The 20922-nt window shown below is 42.0% G+C and overlaps 1 protein-coding gene across 1 annotated transcript in view; it reads left to right on the top strand.

The window, feature by feature from the left end:
- Ddx59 (DEAD-box helicase 59) overlaps positions 1-13355 on the top strand; it is a 28173-nt gene extending 14818 nt beyond the window's left edge. Inside the window, exons 5-8 of the mRNA XM_034513643.2 lie at positions 1008-1259; positions 5874-6026; positions 6667-6795; positions 12942-13355. Coding sequence (XP_034369534.1) covers positions 1008-1259; positions 5874-6026; positions 6667-6795; positions 12942-13205 — 798 coding nt within the window. The 3' untranslated portion in view covers positions 13206-13355. The remainder of the gene's footprint in view (positions 1-1007; positions 1260-5873; positions 6027-6666; positions 6796-12941) is intronic.
- The last annotated feature ends 7567 nt before the right edge of the window (positions 13356-20922 follow it).

Consider the following 20922-nt stretch of genomic DNA (forward strand, 5'->3'; position numbering starts at 1 on the left):
GGACAAACTGTGGCCTTCCTTAGATTGAGAACCAGGGGCTGTCTGGGACGGTGGAGTTTATGCTGAGATTTGGATGAAAATACTCCTGGCAGACAGATTGTAACAAAGGACACCAACCCACATTAGTGGTAAAGTCTCAGTATGAAATTTGAAGAAATACCAACATTTGGGCCACAGTCAGCATTCAAACCATAAGTAGCCCCAACATTAATTTTTTTTAATTTAAAATACTTTTGTTATATAGGACATAACCATAGCTAGAAGGAAATAAAACTCTGAAAAACCGAAAGTGAACCCTAACAGCCATGGTGGCTCATGCCTATAAACCTAGCACTTGAAAGCTAAGGCAGGAAGATCATGAGTTCAAGGTCACCCCAGCCTGCATATCAGGATCTTGTCTCCAAAGTCTAAGGCAGATGTGGTTCAATAGCGGGACACTAATGTGTGCAGAGACCTGGGTTAAGTGAAAAGCACAAGTGTAGTGAGCACCCGGGCCCCAAACACACGGCAGCAATCTGATGTTTCAGGGCTTTACTCTGTGGTTCAGTCTGGCCTTGAACTCAGTCCTGCCTTAGCCTCCTGAGAGCTAGGATCATAGCGTAAACTGTTCCCCAGCGGAATTAATTTCTTGACTATATCGCTTACATTATATATAGTATTGTGTTGTACAATGTTTTATCTTCTCTGAGCAATTATTTATTACCCAATAAAGAGCTTTCTGGTCATTTTTCATAACGGCACAGTATTATATGTTCCCATAATTAAAAAGTGTTTTATTGATAAGTATTTATCTATTTTATAGCTATTATTAATAATAATAATAACAATCCATATCATTAAGTTCTACAGTCTATAATTTTACGTAACATTTTCCCGTTGGTCTTTTGACACTGTAATGTATCTTTCCGTGTTTTTAATTTTTTTCTGTTCTTAGTCACCCAGTCTTATCCTGAGTGGCTCTGGGTTTTAGGGTTGAGTAACCTGACTGTAGAATGCCTTCCTTTCAGGCTGACACCATGTTGAAGATGGGCTTTCAGCAGCAAGTGCTTGACGTTTTGGAACACACTCCTGGTGACTGTCAGACCATCTTGGTTTCTGCCACGATTCCAGACAGCATAGAACAGCTTTCAGACCAGCTTCTACATAATCCTGTGAGAATTATCACTGGAGACAAGAACCTGCCCTGCTCCAGCGTGAGGCAGATCATCCTGTGGGTAGAAGACCCAGCCAAAAAGAAGAAGTTATTTGAAATCCTAAATGTGAGTATTCAGGCTGTCAGCCATGTTTTGTCACATGTGTTTGCATTCCCACTGCTCCAGAGAGAGTGACACCTAAGGGGAGCCTGGGGGAGGTCTGGTGCAGATATTTAGTGGTAAATCCCTTTACCACATCAGAATCCTGTAAGGACCAAATCAAATTTTGCTTCTGATGTTTGTTTAAAGCAGGTTTTTACTATATATTCCTGGCTTGCCTGAAACCATATAGCTCATGACACCCTCCTGCCTCTGTCTCCTCAGTATTGGGGTTAAAGGTATTTTCTACCAACCCCACTCAAAGTTTTATTTCTGAAACTATGCAGTATAGATGCCTAGTTGTTTGGGGGTATACATTTGTCTTTCTTTTGAGGTCTCTCCAGCTAGCTTGGAACTCATAACCCTCCTTCAGCTCATGGTGTGCCAGGTGAGTATATATGTAAATATGAAGATTAAGCCTCGTGAGTTTGGTATAGTGACTCATTCCTATACTCCCAGTATTTGGGAGGCTGAGGCAGAGGAATAGCCTTGTATTTGGAACTAGCTAGAGCTACAAATTGAGCTCCAATGAGTTTGGACTACAGAATATGATCCCCTCTCCCTCCCCCTCCCTCCCCCTCCCTCTCCCTTTCCCTCCCCCCTCCCTCTCCCTCCCCCTCCCCCTCTCCCTCTCCCTCCCCCTCCCTCCCCCTCCCTCTCCCTTTCCTTCCTCCCTCCCTCTCCCTTCCCCTCCCCCTCTCCCTCTCCTTCCCCCTCCCTCCCCCTCCCTCTCCCTTTCCTTCCTCCCTCCCTCTCCCTCCCCCTCCCTCTCACCCTCTCCCTCCCCCTCCCTCTCCCTCTCTCCCTTTCCCTCCCCCCTCCCTCTCCCTCCCCCTCCCCTTCCCCCTCTCCCTCCCCCTCCCTTTCCCCATCTCCCTCCCCCTCCCCCTCTCCCCTTCCCTCTCCCCCTCACACACTCACTCACACACTCACTCACTCAGGCATTCACACACTCATAATTCCTCAATATTTTAACTTTCAAAAATTACATACTTTTTTTTTTTTTCAAAGTGTTTCTTGGGTGTTCTATCCTTGAGACTCTTTGAACTAATTTAAGCAAACCTGTTACAGTGGCCAATATATGCCAGCAGTTACTTACAAATATGGTATTAAGTTAAAGACAGCTTGTACTGACTAGCAAGGAGCGTTAAGAATTATGTAATGGGATCTTCTTTGATTTCTTTCTTCAGAGACTTGAAGTTCTTGTCATATAGATCTTTCACTTGCTTGGTTAGATTCACACCAAGGTATTTTATATTATTTGTGACTATTGTAAAGAGTGTCATTTCCTTAATTTCTTTCTCAGCCTGTTTATCCTTTGAGTAGAGGAAGGCTACTGATTTGTTTGAGTTGATTTTATATCCAGCCACTTTTCTGAAGTTGTTTATCAGGTTTAGGAGTTCTCTGGTGGAAGTTTTAGGGTCACATAAGTATGCTATCATATCATTTACAAATAGTGATATTTTGAGTTCTTCCTTTCCTATTTGTATCCCTTTGACTTCCTTTTGTTGTCTAATTGCTCTGGCTAGGACTTCCAGTACTGTATTGAATAGGTAGGGAGAGAGTGGGCAGCCTTGTCTAGTTCCTGATCTTAGTGGGATTGCTTCAAGTTTCTCTCCATTTAGTTTGATGTTGGCTTCTGGTTTGCTATATATTGCTTTTACTATGTTTAGGTATGGACCTTGAATTCCTGATCTTTCCAAGACTTTTACCATGAAGGGATGTTGAATTTTGTCAAATGCTTTCTCAACATCTAGTGAGATGATCATGTGGGTTTTTTCTTTGAGTTTATTTATATAGTGGATTACATTGATGGATTTCCGAACATTGAACCATCCCTGCATTCCTGGGATAAAGCCTACTTGATCATGATGGATGATTGTTTTGATGTGTTCTTGGATTCAGTTTGAGAGAATTTTATTGAGTATTTTTGCATCAATATTCATAAGGGAGATTGATCTGAAGTTTTCTTTCTTTGTTCTGTCTTTGTGTGATGTAGGTATGAGCATGATTGTAGCTTCATAGAATGAATTGGGTAGTGTTTCTTCTGTTTCTTTTCTGTGGAATAGTTTGAAGAGAATTGGTATTAGGTCTTCCTTGAAGGTCTGATAGAATTCTTCCCTAAAACCATCTGGTCCTGGGCTTTTTTTTTGGTGGGGAGACTGTTAATGACTGCTAGAATATGGAAAGATCTCCCATGCTTGTGGATTGGCAGGACTAATATAGTAAAAATGGCCATCTTGCTGAAAGCAATCTACAGATTCAGTGCAATCCCCATCAAAATTCCAAATCGATTCTTCATAGAGATAAAAAGAGCAATTTGCAAATTCATTTGGAATAACAAAAAAAAAAAATATCAAGGACTATTCTCAACAATAAAAGAACTTCTGGGGGAATCACCATCCCTGACCTCAAGCTGTACTAAAGAGCAATAGTGATAAAAACTGCATGGATTGGTACAGAGACAGGCAGGAAGATCAATGGAATAGAATTGAAGGTCCAGAAATGAACCCACACACCTATGGTCACTTGATCTTTGACAAAGGAGAAATCATCCAGTGGAAAAAGGACAGCATTTTCAACAAATGGTGCTGGTTCAACTGGAGGTCAGCATGTAGAAGAATGCAAATCAATTCATTCTTATCTCCTTGTACAAAGCTCAAGTCCAAGTGGATAAAGGACCTTCACATAAAACCAGATACACTGAAACTAATAGAACAGAAGGTGGGGAAGACCCACCTAGCCATGGGGGAAAAGTTCCTGAACAGAACACCAATGGCTTATAGTCTAAGATCAAGAATTGACAAATGGGACCTCATAAAATTGCAAAGCTTCTGTAAGGCAAAAGACACTGTCAATAAGACAAAACAGCAACCAACAGATTGGGAAAAGATCTTTACCAATTCTACATCAGATAGAGGGCTAATATCCAATATATACAAAGAACTCAAGAAATTAGACTCAAGGCAACCAAATAACCCTATTAAAAAATGGGGTGCAGAGCTAAACAAAAATTCTCAATTGAGGAAACTCGAATGGCCCAGAAGCACCTAAAGAAATGTTCAGCATCCTTAGTCATCAGGGAAATGCAAATCAAAACAACCCTGAGATTCCACCTCACACCAGTCAGAATGGCTAAGATCAAAAACTCAGGTGATAGTAGATGCTGGTGAGGATGTGGAGAAAGAGGAACACTCCTCCATTGTTGGTGGGATTGCAAACTGGTACAACCACTCTGGAAATCAGTCTGGTGGTTCCTCAGAAAATTGGACATAGCATTACCTGACCCAGCTATACCATTCCTGAGCATATACCCAGAAGATGCTCCAACATATAATAAGGACATATGCTCCATTATGTTTATAGAAGCCTTATTTATAATAGCTGGAAAGAACCCAGATGTCCTTCAACAGAGGAATGAATACAAAAATGTGGTACATTTTTACACAGTGGAATATTACTCAGCTATTAAAAACAATGAATTCGAGAAATTCTTAGGTAAATGGATGGAACTAGAAAATATCATCCTGAATGAGGTAACCCAAACACAAAAGAACACACATGGTATTCACTCACTGATAATTGGATATTAGCCCAGAAGCTCGAAGTACCCAAGATTCAACTCACAGACCACATGAAGCTCATGAAGAAGGAAGACCAAGTGTGGGTGCTTTGATCCTTCTTAGAAGGAGTAATAAAATACTCAAGGGAGCAAATATGGAGACAAAGTGTGGGACAGAAACTGAAGAAGGGTGTCTGGAGACCATTCTACCTGGGTATCCATCCCATGTGCAGTCACCAAAGGTAGACATTGATGTGGATGTCAGGAAGTGCATGCTGACAGGAGCCTGATATAGCTGTCTCCTTAGAGGTCTGCCAGAGCCTGACATATTTAGAGGCAGATGCTCACAGCTAACCATTGAACTGATCAAGGGGTTCTGAATGGAGGAGTTAGAGAGAAGACTGAAGGAGCTGAAAGGGTTTGTGGCCCCATGAGGAGAGCAACAATACCAACTAACCAGAGCTCCCCAGGGTCTAAACCACCAGCCTGGGAGCACATAGGGATGGACCCATGGCTCCAGCTGTATGTGTAGGGGAGGATGGCCTTGGCCTTGTATAGGTGGGAGAGGAGATCCTTGGTCCCATGAAGGCTGGACACCAAGTGTGGGGGAATTCAAGGGTGGGGAGGTGGGAGTTGGGGGGGTAGGTGGGGGCACATCCTCATAGAAGCAGGAGGAGGAGGAATGGGATAGGGGGTTCCTGAGCAGGGTAGGGTATGGGGTAAGGGGATAACATCTGAAATGTAAATAAAATTAAAAAAAAAAAGTATTATGTAATGGGTCTTAAAATTTTTAAATATATTTGTAATGTTAATGATGAAAAATGAGACGAGAATGCATCCTTAAATGAGAACATTAGTTTTAAAGAATATGTTTTTATTTTAGATTATAAGATAATTATAATTTCCTTTTAGCAGCATTTGTAAACTGTTCGATAATTAGCTCATGGCAATGGTTTCAGAGACATTTTTCACATAAATAATGCTCTGTGAATAGTTTAATTTCTTGTTTCATTTTTCAGGATCAGAAGCTCTTTAAGCCTCCAGTGTTAGTATTCGTGGACTGCAAACTAGGCGCAGATCTGTTGAGCGAGGCGGTTCAGAAGATCACAGGACTGAACAGCACATCCATCCACTCAGAGAAGTCTCAAGTGGAAAGAAGGGACATCCTGAAGGTGGATTCTCAGCGTCCTGTGTTCTCTGCCTTCCAATTCTATTTTACGGCATTTTCAAGAGATGGCCTGTTACCAGAAAATATATATAAAACAGACCCTTTCAGTGACAGGGAACCCAAGGCTAACAGTGACTGTAAATTGCATTATTCCCCTGCTTAGACTTCTGTATGTGGGGCAGTAAGCCTTCTCTGTAGAGGGCGTGTGCTCAGTGCATCGCCATTCAGTCTTCCCTTGCGGAAATCAGGTCAGTGTAGTCCGGGGAAGAGCAGAAGCCTGCCTGCCGTAAGAAGACATTTGCTTGAGTAAATTAGTAAATTCCATGGAGGTCAGGAGAACCTAAGCTACATTCATGTCTCACAAGTAAAGCTGCTATTTATTGAAAGACACTGCAGCACAAGACTGAGGTCATTAAAAAAAGAAGAAGCAGCAGCCAGAATTACACAACGCCATATAAAATAAGTTCTAGATTGTTTATTGTTTTTTTAGACAGGTTTCATTATGTACCTGTCTAGGCCATCTAGGGAGCTGGCCTAGAACTCTGTCTAGACCAGGCCAGCCTTTGTCTCCTAAGTGCTGGGATTATAGGTGTCAACACCACTCCTGGCCTGAATAATGAACTTTGGTTTTCTTTATTGGAAAGGGATTACTGGAAGGAGAATACGAGGTCGTGGTGAGCACGGGGGTCCTGGGCCGAGGCCTAGACTTGGTCAACGTCAAGCTGGTTGTGAATTTTGATATGCCTTCAAGCATGGATGAGTATGTTCACCAGGTAAGGAGTGTCTCTATCCTGCTGTTTGGTTCTTGAATTTGATTAAATACTGTTTAAATTAAATGGTGTTGTCTAGGTAAGAAAACATTTTTAAAAAGCAGAACATAAAACTTTACATATTTTTAGTCATATATATATATATATATATATATATATATATATATATATATACACATATATACATGTACATACGTACACACAAATATATATGGTGGCTTACAGCAATCTATAACTCTAGTCCCAGGGTCTTTGATACTTTCTTTTGACTTCCTCAGGTGCCAGGCATGCACGTATACTCTCCTCTGGCTCTGCTGGCACTAGGCCTGCACAGGGGGCACAGATAGAGGCAAAATACTCATACACATAAATTAGAAATAAATATTTAAAAACCATTTGAGTCACTAAATCATTGGTTGATTTTTGCCTCTTTTTCTTTTATTCCCCTCAGTGAGCCCACTGGTAATTTTTATATTTAGAAAAGAAAGCTGTTTTAAAAGCTGGCTTTGAGTTGCTGTATGTGGCCAGAGTAAAGGTGATCCCTTAAATGCTTGTTGTTGTAGGAATCATGTCTTCTCTTCTCATTCTCGCTTGTCCTAGCTTTCACCTTTTAAAGTGTCATTTGTCTCCTTTGCTGCCAAGAGTGACAATGCCCCTCTTTCTGGCAGAAACAGAGCCTTGCTTGGTGCGCTGTTATCTCACGACCTGCTCCCAGTCTTCCTTCTCCGGCATCGCTTACACACCTCAAGTGCAGCCTTTCTCTGATGCTCTTGAGCTCGCCTCCCAGTGCCACAGTGACTTAGGTTTTCAGTGTCTGCACTCTGTGACCACCTTGAGTTTCACTTAGACTTCATCGGGAATTAAATATCCTGCAGGAGATAATTGCTGGAACAGATGAAATGTTTCCTTGCAAGCATTTCATAATTTGGGGTAGAAATTTTTCTGAAATGTTACGATATTGAGATACTTCTTTGTCTCTTAGAATATGCTGATTGTAGTTGTTTAACCTTCCATCCCGAGGCTGACTCTGTGGCTTTCATCACTAAACACAGTTACGACTTCTGGGCTGGGTAAATATGTAAGGTGTCTTGACTCTGTTCAGATGACTCTGGAGCTGCCTAGTTTTGTTGTTGTTGTTGTTCTGTGCCTGTGTCTTAGATTGTTTCAGTTCTTATATCCACGGAACGAGTGTTACAAGTAACAAAAGGCATGAAATGAGAAGTAAGCCTTCTTTTTTTTGGTTTTGAGACAGTCTCTGTGCGTGGTCCTGCCTGTCTCAGAACTCATGGAGATCCGCCTGCTTCTGTCTCCCAAGTGCTGGGATTAAAGGCCTGCAGCACCACAGCTGCCAGTGAGCCTTCCTTACCATTTGCTTCTACCTTTGAATTTTGTCAGATAATAGTTAAAAAATTATAAATACACATGCACATAGGTACGCATATTTACATATCAGTACATGTAAACGAGACCACATCAGACCTACTGTTCTGTGCCTTGCTTTATGAACTGTATCTCAATCATCTCTTCTCATAAGCATGCATAATAGATACCATTTAGTAACTGCTCACAGCAGAGAGCAGGTTCTCTGCGGCCAGACTCTTCAGTGTTTTCACTAATTTACCTGGCTTGCCCTGTTTAAACTGCTGCAAGATGTTACATTGTATCACTGTACTGAGTCAACAGATCCTTTATTGATTGTTATGTCTCTAATGTTTTATTATTAAAGAATGCTTCAGTACCTGTTGCTTACTTATCTTTTTATGGGTGTTACTATACAATAAGTTGCTCTGGCCATGAGAACAGTGTTCAAACCATTAGTTGTAGCTACGGGAGAGGCTGAATCAGGATTATTTGAACCTAGAACTTTGTGGATAGCCTGAGCAACGTAGCAAGACCCTATGTTTAAGAAAATGGAGTGGAACTGCTAAGTCAGAGATAGTTTAGTAGACATCTCTGTCTGCTTCCTATTTTTACTTTATTTTATTTTATTTTTGGTTTTTTGAGACAGGATTTCCCTGTATAGCCCTGGCTGTCCTGGAACTCACTGTAGACCAGGCTGGCCTAGAACTCAGAAATCTGCCTGCCTCTGTCTCCCAAGTGCTGGGACTAAAGGTGTGCGACATCACTGCCCGGCTGGTTTCTATTTTCAATGGTAGAAAGTTCCTGGGAGAAAAGACATTTGATATTAGAGAGCATCAGCTTCAGCTGCCTTAGAATATTCAGAAAATATTGTAGGTTGTCTTCATGTTAGACTGGGTATTAAACCCAAGGCTGTGTGTGCTGGGCAGACACTGATCTACTAAGCAACCTACTTGGCCCCATTTTAAATTTTGAGATTGTGTCTTTGCAAGTTGAACAAGCTAACCTTGAATTTATGGTGCTCATGCCACATCAGGATTACAGATGCGAGTGCCCACTGCCTGCTACAGCTCTTTATTGCATCATAAATTAGCAATAGTTACAGGTCACATACTGTACAACTCACTCTCTTGTTGCTGTTGTTGTTTTGAGTTATTTTAGGTTTTGGGTTTTTTGTTTTGTTTTGCTTTGGTTTTGGTTTTGTTTTTTGGGTTTTTTTTGTTTTTTGTTTTTTTGTTTTTTTGTTTTTTTGTGACCGGGTTTCTCTGTGTAGTCCTGGCTGTCCTGGAACTCACTCTGTAGACCAGGCTGGCTTCAAACTCAGAGATCTGCCTGCCTCTGCCTCTTAAATACTGGGATTAAAGGCGTGCACCACCACCATTTCTTGGCTTTAACTCATTTAAAGTGAATTCAAACAATTAAATATTTTAATATATTCATACAGTTGTACAAACATAACTACAGTCAGTTTTAGGAAAATTTTACCACCCTAAAAAAGATGGCCCATATCGTCAGCAGTCATTCCCCGGTCCAGATCAAATGCAAACCCCCTCATCTGCGTAACCTGCAATGCGTAACTGCTCAAACTGTTTTCCTTCATCCCACAACCGCTCGCACTCTGCTTTCTGCCTCTGTAGATTCGGCTCTTGTCATTTTGAATAAAAGAGAGCATGCCATGTGTGGCCTTCTATAACTTTCTTCTCTTACTTAGCATGTTTTTAATATTTACTCATTTTATAGTATGTCTATTTATATTTTGTTTGATTTTTTTATTTCCCAAAATATTTCATTTATGGTATGCCACCTCTGTGTACCTACTCACTAACTGTATGTTTTACTTTTTGGCTACTGTTTGTATCAGTGGCCCTACTGTAAATACTCGTATACAGATTCTTCTGTCCACACATTTTTATTCCTGGTGGCTAGTCCCTAGGATCAGAATTGTTCATTTCCACAGTAACTCTGTTTAACATTTCAAGAACTGCCAGACTGCTCTCCAAGGTATCTTTTACATTTCTTTAGCAGTATATGAGTTCTGGTTTCTCTATATCTGCCAGCTGTCCTTATTTTCTTACTGACTCATTTTGAAGTCAAGGTTTCTTGAGTTTGTGTATTCTATGCTGACCCTAACCCTTCAGTGTATCTGAGAATGACCTTGAACTTCTGGAGTTTTTTGTTGGCCTTACAAGCACACACTATTGTGCTTGGTATATGCCCTGCTAGGGATCTAAGGCAGGACCTCCTCCCTGCCAGACAAGCACTCAGCTACAGTCTACAACATCCCCCTGATTCTGGCCTCCCTTAGTAAGAATGAGTGGTATTTCATTCCAGCTTTGGTTTGCCTTTCCTCGGTGGTGAGTGGAGCCTCAGGAATAGCCTCTCATGTACTTCCTGGCTGTTTGTGTGCCCTCTTTGGTAAGGTTCAAATCCTTAGTCCAGTTTTTATTTATTTATTTATTTTTAATTTTTTATTTTTTTATTAGATATTTTATTTACACTTCAGATGCCATCCCCTTTCCCCATTCCCCCCCCCTTAGAAAACCCCTATCCCATGCCCCCTTTTCCTTTTTGCATTTATACATTGTTTTAAAATAATGTTAATCATAAGTGTTATAAGTTTGTAATTGTTCAATCAGAGGTGTAACCCACTGACCAACCTAGATATAACAACTATCTTTGACTGGTGGAGATACATGAATATCTGCCTCCCTGTCTCCCCCCTCTTTCTCTCTTTCATCACCTAGCTTCTCCTCTCCTTCTTCTTCTCCTCTTCCTACTCCTTTTCTTCCTCTCAGTACTCCTCCTACCTTAGCTCCTCCTACACATCACCCTTCCTGTTAAAATAAAACTTTTCTCTCAAAATACAATTAGAGCATAATTATGCCAATTTGTACCAGTGAGGTACAAGATAGTCCTAATACCCCGTCCATCCTTTTGTTGACTAACCAGCACCTCTGTCATCTATCCTAACTAAAACATTTAGTTCTGAACCTGGCTTTAGGATGAATGTCAGCTGGCGACCATCCACTCAAATCTTTTCTCTTACGGTAAATAGCTATAAGTTTTCAACCCCGTCAGAAATCCAGAATGACTGAGTTAACTATAATTGTGGGAAGCACAAAGCAAAGCTTCTAAAACTTAGCCAATTTATAGAGACCTCTGAACACCTGAAAAGCCCCTATACTACAGAACGTTGGAGCATCAAATCTTCAGCCTTCTGGCCCAGAATCATCTGAAAGACCTTGGTGATGCAGGATTATTAAGGACTGATTACTCTGTCTAGGCAGATATAATCAGTCGACTATTCTGCATGTGTGTCCTTTTCTGGACAGTAATTTGTCTGTAGATGGAGAGAGGCAATTCTTGCCTAGTGGCTGTTACCACACAACTGGAGTAACTCCAAGGATGCTCAATTTCTTCTTAGAATCCACGGCAGGAAGCTGTCAGGAGCAGACAGGTATGAACAATATGAACATTAATATATAAATATTTGTAGCGTCAGTTCTATGGCTTAGTCCAGTTTTTAAATTAGATTGACTTTATTATATTAAGCCTTAAATATTTTTATGCATATTCTAAAAGAATGTATTTTATCAAATACATGATTTGTGAATAGTTTCTCTTTTGTGAGTTGCAGCTATTTTTATATTAATTATTTTATTGGAACAATCCAGCAATATAATTAAGCAAATCAGATAAAGCTAAAAGCTGAAGCAAACCACAGCATTTGCTTCTTTGCTTGCTGTCCCATTCCCTAAAGGCCTTCAGCTCTTGTAACTTGTTTAAAGTTTGTCTTTTAAAACTATAAAACTCCCCTGTACATTGGTAGGGACCATTATGTCACTTCACTATTTTCTTCCTTTTTTTTGTTTTTTGTTTTGTTTTGTTTTGTTTTTGTTTTTCAAGACAGGGTTTCTCTGTGTAGCCCTGGCTGTCCTGGAACTCACTCTTTATACCAGGCTGGCCTAGAACTCAGAAATCCGCCTGCCTCTGCCTCCCAAGTGCTGGGATTAAAGGCGTGCGCCACCACTGCCCAGCTACTTTACTTTTTTATGACACAATCTCTCTGTGCAGCTCTAGCTGTCCTGGGACTCCCTATGTAGACCAGGCTGGCCTCAAACTCACAGAGATCCACCTGCCTCTGCCTCCTGAGTGCTGGGATTAAAGGCATGCCACCGCACCTGGCTCCCTTAAATATTTCTAAGTTTAGACTTTCGATTTTACATTTCAATTGATGAGCAGAAGTTAGCCATGGCTCTGTTTTCCTGCTTCTGAAAACTTTCTCAGAATATTTTTATTTTGTATTTAGAAACAAGTAGAGCTTGTGCTTGCTATTGATTTCCATATTTGAATCATAAATTTGTGTCCATTTAATTCTGCCAAACTGAGAACTCTGTAAAATGGCTTAACACGTAAATGGCTGTAACATTTCAAGGCACAAAGGCTGGAACAAACGTTTGTGCTGTTTCATCAAAAATGAGATAGCAAGCAATGCATATGTTGGCATCGGCCCTCTAATTGAGCTCACTAATATACTAATATATCCAACACACAATTCAGATAACACCATTAGGATTGCGCGCGAGCACACACACACACACATACACATGTGCGTGTACACACATACATACACACTGTGAACACACATATACATGCTGACCAAAGAAAAAAGGAAAGAAACCCTATATGAATAAATGTTACATTGTATAAATGCCTCTAATGACAGTGTTCATTTCTCTTGAAGTGAATGAGACTTGAAAATGTCTTTTGCGTTTTGTTTGTTTTTCCAGGTTGGCAGAGTTGGGAGACTCGGTCAAAACGGAACTGCAATCACGTTCATCAATAACAACTCTAAAAGACTCTTCTGGGATGTTGCCAAAAGAGTAAAGCTCACAGGATCCATTCTCCCGCCACAACTATTAAATTCCCCTTACCTTCATGAGCAGAAGCGAAAGGAACAGCAGAAAGACAAACAGACACAGAGCAACCTCGTCACGGGGGCCAACCTCATGGACATTATTAGGAAACACGAGAGGAGCAGCTCACAGAAATGACCTGTTCTGCCGCTTCCCACAGGCTTATGCATTCTCATCAAAATGTCTAATAACTACTGATGATTGAGTCAATAAACTTGGACAAGGAACAGAAGAATCTTTAAAGATATTTTTAAATTTAATAAAATGTACACAGCAATATTGTATTTATTTCAGATCACAATCCTTGTATTTTAAAAACAATCGGAAGAATTGCTACAGAACTGCAGTTTGTCTCCTTGGGCATCACTTCCCATTGTTTAAATAGGCAGTTCCCAGCGCTGTGTCAGAGCCAGGCTCCCCCAGCAGGGTATCGCCCCATCCCCCTGCCCAGCCAGCAGCATATCCACACCAGAGTTATTGCTAAATGCTTAGGAAGAGAGTGAATAGTGGCAATCATGAAAAAAAAAAAAAAAAAATAACAACAACAACAAAAACGCTTGGAGGTGCGTTGAAAAGAAGCACAAAATGTTTAGCTTTGTTGCCGATTGTTTTCCCCTCGGCTTGGTTAGCAGCTTTTAAAACACACTTTCCTTCTGAACAGTTCCACTTTCACATATGTATGCCTCTGAGGGCCATTGTCATTTAAACACTACAGAAGGAAGTTAGAAGCCAACTTCTGTGCATCTGTACTTTTATTTCAATAAAAACTGGTACACTTATTAGGGAAATTTAGTAGTATGTTGACACTTAGCTTGAGAGCTAAGGCGTCTTTCCTGAGGCTAGGTAGGGAGAGGTCACAAACAAGAGTGCCCCGCGTGCATCCCTTGGACTTTATGTGCACGTGTATATGCCCGTGATGTGAAGAGAACAAGGGAGGCCAAGAGCTATAGCAAAATGCACTGCAAGGTTGAACTCAAGACTCTGCACAGAAGATGGACTCGGTGCTGATGGTTTCTGGACAGCAGGACAGTTGTTTGTGTTAAACTAGATTCAAAGTTGTTTTATAAGTGAAAATGGGATAGCCAATAAAAAGCTGGCTTTGTGGAGCAACTATTCCAGGAGAGTCAGGTATAGTGGCTCATTCATGCCAGCATTTGGCAGCCACAGGCAGGAGGATGACTGCTGGTTTGAGGCCAACTTGGCCTACAAAGTGAGACTCTCAAAGTGAGACTCTCAAAAAACAAAGAAAGCAACAGCAAATGATGAGACTATATTTAAACAAAAATAAATACCACAAAGCAGTAATACAACCTCACTGGTCAGTTAAGTCCAATTGGTTTCTGTCCCGCTGTTGTACTCAAAATGGGCCTCTCAGCTCTCTGCTGACCTCATAGGACCATGTCCTGCTGATACCATTTTCAGATTAATAGTTTATTGTGTTGCGTTTGCAGGACGTAGGTGAGTGGTAGAGTGGAGGGGGAAAGAACTCACAGCCCTTGGTGAGAACTGAGCTGACTGCTTGCACCCCCTCAGGAGAAGGGGGGCCTCACTGTTGATGCTTTTCCCCTTCACCTCCTCACTGTGAGACCTTCAAGCTCTCCCTGCTCTGAATCTCAAATGTTGGCAGCGTCTTGTTTCCTATTCTTCCACATCTTCTGCTCTGGTTTCTACTCCACCGTCTGGGGGTGTCACGGTGCTGTGGTTCTTTGTTGGATATAGCCCAGAACATTAAACTTCAAAAATAAAACTGGCCAGAGTGTTGCTAGTTTGTTCCCCAATTAAAGATAGACTTTCAATTAAATTTGTTCTTTGACAATTACACACACACACACACACACACACACACACACACACTCCTCCTCAACCCTGCCAAACCCCTTCCTGCCTCCTAGTCTCCTCCCCACATTCTCTGTTTTGTTTTGTGGCCTACTGAGTTTAACCAGGGCATCTCTGAGATTATAGATTTGAAACTTCCCACTGTTGCTCACCAGTGGGACACAGCTGAAGACAATGACATCCCCCACCCCACCACTTCTTCCAGAAACCATCAGTAGCCAGGGCAGGGCAGGGCAGGGCAGGGCAGGGCAGGGCAGGGTGGATATTTTTGAACTTACCATCTACTATCATTATTTCATGCAAGAAAGATCACGCCAAGCAAAACAAGAAGGAAGCCTGTAGAGGGTCAGATCTTTCTAAGAAATAGCAGGAATGTACTATATTATAGACATTTTAATAGTTTTGTAAAAAAAAAAAAAATTTGTACAGTTCAAACTATGAATTAGCTGAAGTAACTAAAATATATACAGTCGCTTCTTTTCCAGTAATTATATGACAAAGGTGCTGAACTGATTTTCTTTTTGTTTTTTAATGTTTAAAATTTTTTTGTGGAATTGAAGCAAACAGCTTTTCCATAACCAAAGTCTTAATTACACATAAGGGGCCTTTAGACTTTGAGCTACTCAAGTGCCCCGTTTATAAGCTACGTTTAGTGTTCTTCTTTTAGAATTTCTAATAACAAGCGCATTCTATAAATCAGATTTTTTTCTTTTCAAGACAGGGCAGAATTTTTTTTCTGGAAAGTCAAGTCAAAGGGTGTGTCTGATTATGGTTTCATAACATCTTACAGAAAACACTGCCACATACCTCACCTACAACCCACACTATCAATGTAATGTAAGAAATTAAGGTAGACTCACTAACTCCTGCTCTGACGAGGCCTCACTGTTTTCTGGTGGTGGGTAAGAACTCCTGGGTTATGCTCTGCTCTGGGATTCATATGGGCACCTCTTATACCCCATTTCTACTTTCCAGAGACAACACAGAACTCCCTCTATTAACATGGGTATGGTGCCTGAGGGGACAAGTCACCCCAGGTGACTTACCTGGCAGCTTAAAGTAAACTGACTCCACACAAATAGGACTCTTTGTCATCTCCTTGCCATGCTCCCAATGACCCCGGAGGCCCAAGGCCCACAGTGTGAAAACCAGCCAAAGGTAGTTAAGTAAACACACTTCTCTGATTCGGTCATTGGTGCCAGGAGTTATTTTACAATATGCAGGATTTGTGGTATTATTGGACCAGATCACAAGGAGGATGTAAAACCAGAGAGACCTTTAAGATGAATTTTGAGTTTATAAAAGGTTCACCTATCTTTATTTTTCTCTTTGCATCTCAGGGAAAAAAAAAGAACTTGGTGAAACTGCTTGTGGGTAATTAGGTTCCAATTACAGAGCTTTGCCAATTTTTTCAATTAGCATAAATTAACAACTATCCCGACCTTGAGTTTGCTTTATGGTTCTCAGAGGTCTTTCCGAATCTCTATTTTCTGTAGTTCATACTTTCCAATTCCTATTTCCATATCTCAAACTTACTTCAGAATTTTGGGGATATAAAATATAGATGAAAGAGATTAGCTAAGAGGGGCGCCTCACTGCTGCTCAATGATGGTTATAGAGAAGGCCATTGAATTTGGGGTGCGTTGGATATATTTGAACTTTTATACTGCTAGGGAGCCCCTGGAGGGTTTTCAATTGTTTTGGATTTTGGATATTCACACACACATAATGGCTGTCTTGAGGGTGAGACCCAAGTTAAAATACCAATCCATTTGCGTTTCACACATACCTCTGAAGGTAATTTTGTACATTTTCAGAGTGCTCTGTTGACTGACACTCATCACGTGAAGTCAAGTATGGAATTTTCCATTTATGGCATCACATCAGGTTAAAAGTTTCAAAGTATTTCAGAATTTGGATTTCCAGACAAGGGTTGCTCACTTTGTATGCACTATTTACAATTCCATCTGCTTACTTGTGCCCGTGCTATTTATCTCTCAACGTATCCCTTTAACATTGGGGCTCAAAATCAGCATCCCTGAAGCCAGATTCAGCATCTTCCATACATGAAGCCCAGCCGCCTTTCTGACTTCCACATTGCTGGTGGTGCTACCGCTCCCTCAGACGTGCTCAAACCATGACGCCATCACTGAATAACCTCCCTGTAATCTCCATATCAACTGAGTCACCAAGTCCTGTCTGGTTTGCTTTCAAAATGCTCCTACTTTGATGTTGCTGCTGAAGCCCTGGATCCCTGCCTCCCAACTAAACGATCCTAGTGATGTTTGAATTGGCTGTCCTACTTGTCCAGTATCTTTCCAACCATAGCAGGACAGTTCCAGAGATTTATTTCAACCCATTCTCTGGAGTTTCCTTGCTCAGAAACCTTCAGCTTCTCCCTGTTGACAGCATCAAGTCGGAAATTCTCTGGCTGCTGTCCGAACCCCTCCTTTATCCGAGTCCTCCCTCCGTCTTTCTGCCTACTGCTTCCTAGCTCCAACCATCTGCCACAGCTGACTGTATGCTTCAACAGTCCTGAACACCACCGCTCAGAGATCAGGCAGTTCATCAGAACTTCTGAGAACATAATAATAATAATAATAATAACTGCTGGCGATGAGAACCGATGTGTCATTGATGAGCTCTCTCAAAACTATGGGAAGTGAAGGATCTGCACATAGAAGGCCAGTTTTAATTACAGAGGAGATGCTGCATGCCCCTCTTCCATTTTGGAATCTGGGGATATTTACCTTGGGATTATAGAAGCTCCCGAATGCTGGGCGGGAACCAAGAACTGGTAGAAGAGTGAGTTCTGAAACTGGAGAAACATGTTACAGCTGTCAGTCCCGCCATGATGGATGAGTTAGGCGATAGGGCACACCTACAATGTGTTTAATTAAAGCACTCTGGGGAAAGGAAGCTAGGTGATGTATAAGCGTTACAGTGTTCAAAGACACTTTACATAATCAGGGACATTTACCACTTCATTAATGCACAAGTATATAACAGGCAGAAAATTCCAAAGAAAAAAATAATGTCTTAAAGGAAGTGTGGGTGGCTAGGCGCTGGCCTGTGATGGAGGCCACTGAGGAGGCTGAGGCAGGAGGGTTGGCTGTAGCTTGTTCAAGGTCAAGGTCAGCAGGCTAACCTTGCTCACCAGCTCTACCAGGCCTGCCAGGGCTACATAGTCACACCCTGTCTCAACACTCCTTCACTTCCCCCAAAGAAAGTGCTTTTTAGGAAGATAGTAAGAAAGAAGGCTTAAGGGAGGACAGAGTTGGGATGCTTTCTGAATGTCATATTGAAATACTGTAAAGATTTCTTATGATTAATGAGTAAATGGTTACTCCATTTCCTTTTAATCCTTTTTGAGTGAAGGCTCCTTCGCTTCTGTCTACAGATGACCCCTGGGTAATTTAAAGCAAAACAGAGCTTGGTTTCTCTGCCTTCATTATCTATCTCCTGCCCCACCTTAAAACTGGGTCATGTTTCTCCGCTCTGCCCAGAGGCATGCCAGTCATTTAAGGAGGAATGAACACCTACAGCCAGGAATCCGGGAATCCGGGAATCCGCACCTTCAAGGATGAAAACACAAGATAAGAAGAATCCAGGTATTTTCAAGACTTGCAGGGACATCATAATTATGGGACCGGCTTTTACAACATCTTGTTCCAGGCCACCAAATGGCACCATTCCTGCAGTCAATTTGTGTTCCAGAAATAGCAGAGCCTCGCAGGCGGATTAACCCATGATAAGACTGGCCCCTTAAGCAAGACCGGTTGGGCTCAGCAAGGAAACAAGCTGCGCATGCCCAAAGAAGGGAACAGTCATCTCATGAAGGGGACCAAATTGCCTGTTTAAGTGATAAGGGTTCCCTGGAGCCTCGAAGAACCAACCTAAGATAAAGCTCAAATGCCAGTTTGGCCAAGACTGGTTAACTATGCCTCGTGCTCCCTGCTCCAAATCTTTCTCTGCTTAACCTGAAAGTCCTGGCAGTACCCTCCTGGAGACAAAGCTGGGCATGCTGACCCCTTCACTGCCACACAGGGTCACAGTGAATCAATGTCCCTTCCCTCCCCTCCCCCTCCCCCCCACCCCACCCCCGCCCCGCCACCATTTCTTTTACCATTTGCTGTTGGAGTCCAGGGACTACACTTAGCTCGTTGGGTCTCTCTGAAGCCAGACCTCCCTGTCCTGGGACTCCCCATAAGCAGATGGGGGGAAGGATAGCACTTTGAGTGTGACTGTTTCGAAATAATGCGTTTTTACTTTCTTTTGAGGAAAAGATAGTTAAGAAATCAAATAGCAGGGCTGGAGAGATGGCTCAGCAGTTCCGAGCACAGGCTGCTCTTCCAGAGGTCCTGAGTTCAATTCCCACCAACCGCATGGTGGTTTAACAACCGTCTGTAATGAGATCTGGTGCCCTCTTCTGGCCTTCAAAATCAAAAACACTGATGTTTAAAAAAAGAAAGAAATCAAATAGCCAGATGGGTATAGAGTGAAGCGCGCCTATAGTCACAGTCTTTGAGGCCTGGGCAGCTGGGACTTGGCCTGTAGCCACCTCACGGCCAGCCCCCCCTTGGTTATAGTTCTGACACCGTCACCATTTACATGTACAGCACAGCTTGGCTTGTTGAGCAGGCACAGGATGCTGGTGTGTCCCTGTGGTTTCGGGCAGCTGTGGATGGAAAGGGCAGGCCTTTGACAATAAGGAAAACAGGGAGGGTCCCTGTGATTCCATGAGCATCGAGGTTTGATTCTGTTTGGGTTTTATGCGAGGAAGCAGAATTCTCACGGAAAATTACAACGCCAGTGCTTTCTTCTATTAACACAGTGACGAAGGGACAGTTCACACTGTGGTGGCGAGATCCGATGTCTTAACCGTTTCAACTCAAACCATCGAGTAAAGTGTAAAATGGTAATTATGAAAATAGCACAGTGGGTCTAATAAGAGTCTTAATAATAACAAACAATCACCTTAGAAGGGGGCACCTTCTAAGCCTTTAATATGACATAATAATTTCAAAGTTTTCTGGTCAGTGAGAGCACTGACGAGGTAACGAAAGAGGATGTGAGTGGAGGGTGACCGGGTTCTTTTTGATTGTCTGTTCTTAATCCTGAGGGAGGGGAGAGAAAGAATGCAATCCAAATGGGGTGCAGTGGCCCAAAGAGGCTGAGGTAATTGCATTTTCTTAAATAGACCGGTTATTAACCACATAATTTAAAGGCGGGGCAAAGCTAATAATTAAATTACTTCTAAGATAATAGAGTCGGCATTCCTTTCCGACTAGATAACAGTCGTTGTCTATGAAGTGGAAAGGATCTAGATAAGTTAAATTTTATTTAGCAAGTTTAATAAAAGTATTTTTATCTTCTGTGTATAAGTGTTTTGACTGCATGTATGAATGTGTGTGTGTGTGTGTGTGTGTGTGTGTGTGTGTGTGTGTGTGTGTGTATGGGTATGTATGTACATACATGCACATGGTTGAGTGCCCATGGAGTCCGGAAGATGGCATTGGATCCCTGGAACTAGAGTTACAGGCAGTCAGGAACCACCGTGTAAGTGCTGGGAACTGAACCCAGGTCCTCTGCAAGAGCAAGGAGTGCTCTTAACTGCTGAGCCATCTTTCCAGCATCTTCAGTGAGGTTTTTTGTTTTTAGAACAAAAACAATAAACCAGATTTCTACACTTTAGCAGTGAAAACCGCATTGCTAGCTTTTCCTGCATCCTAGCATCCTGATTACTTACCACACTGAGCTGGTTTCATCCCTGCCCTTTATCAGGTAATCATCATAATCCAGACCTCAGAGGGGCCCCTAGGTGCCCAAGGTCAAAGACAGTTCCCGGCTTCTGTGGGCCTTAGCTTCTTCTCTGTGCTCAGCTGTGACATCCATAGGACAGGATACACACTCCTTACCCATGCATGTGACATTTTAATATTTCTTCACTCTTCTCTGAGCTGGGACCATTTCCTTTTTTAGAAGCAAGACCTGTAGATAGGGGGATTTCTTTCTTCCC

This window comes from Arvicanthis niloticus, chromosome 10 (genome assembly GCF_011762505.2).
Source record: "Arvicanthis niloticus isolate mArvNil1 chromosome 10, mArvNil1.pat.X, whole genome shotgun sequence".
Lineage (NCBI taxonomy): Eukaryota > Metazoa > Chordata > Mammalia > Rodentia > Muridae > Arvicanthis > Arvicanthis niloticus.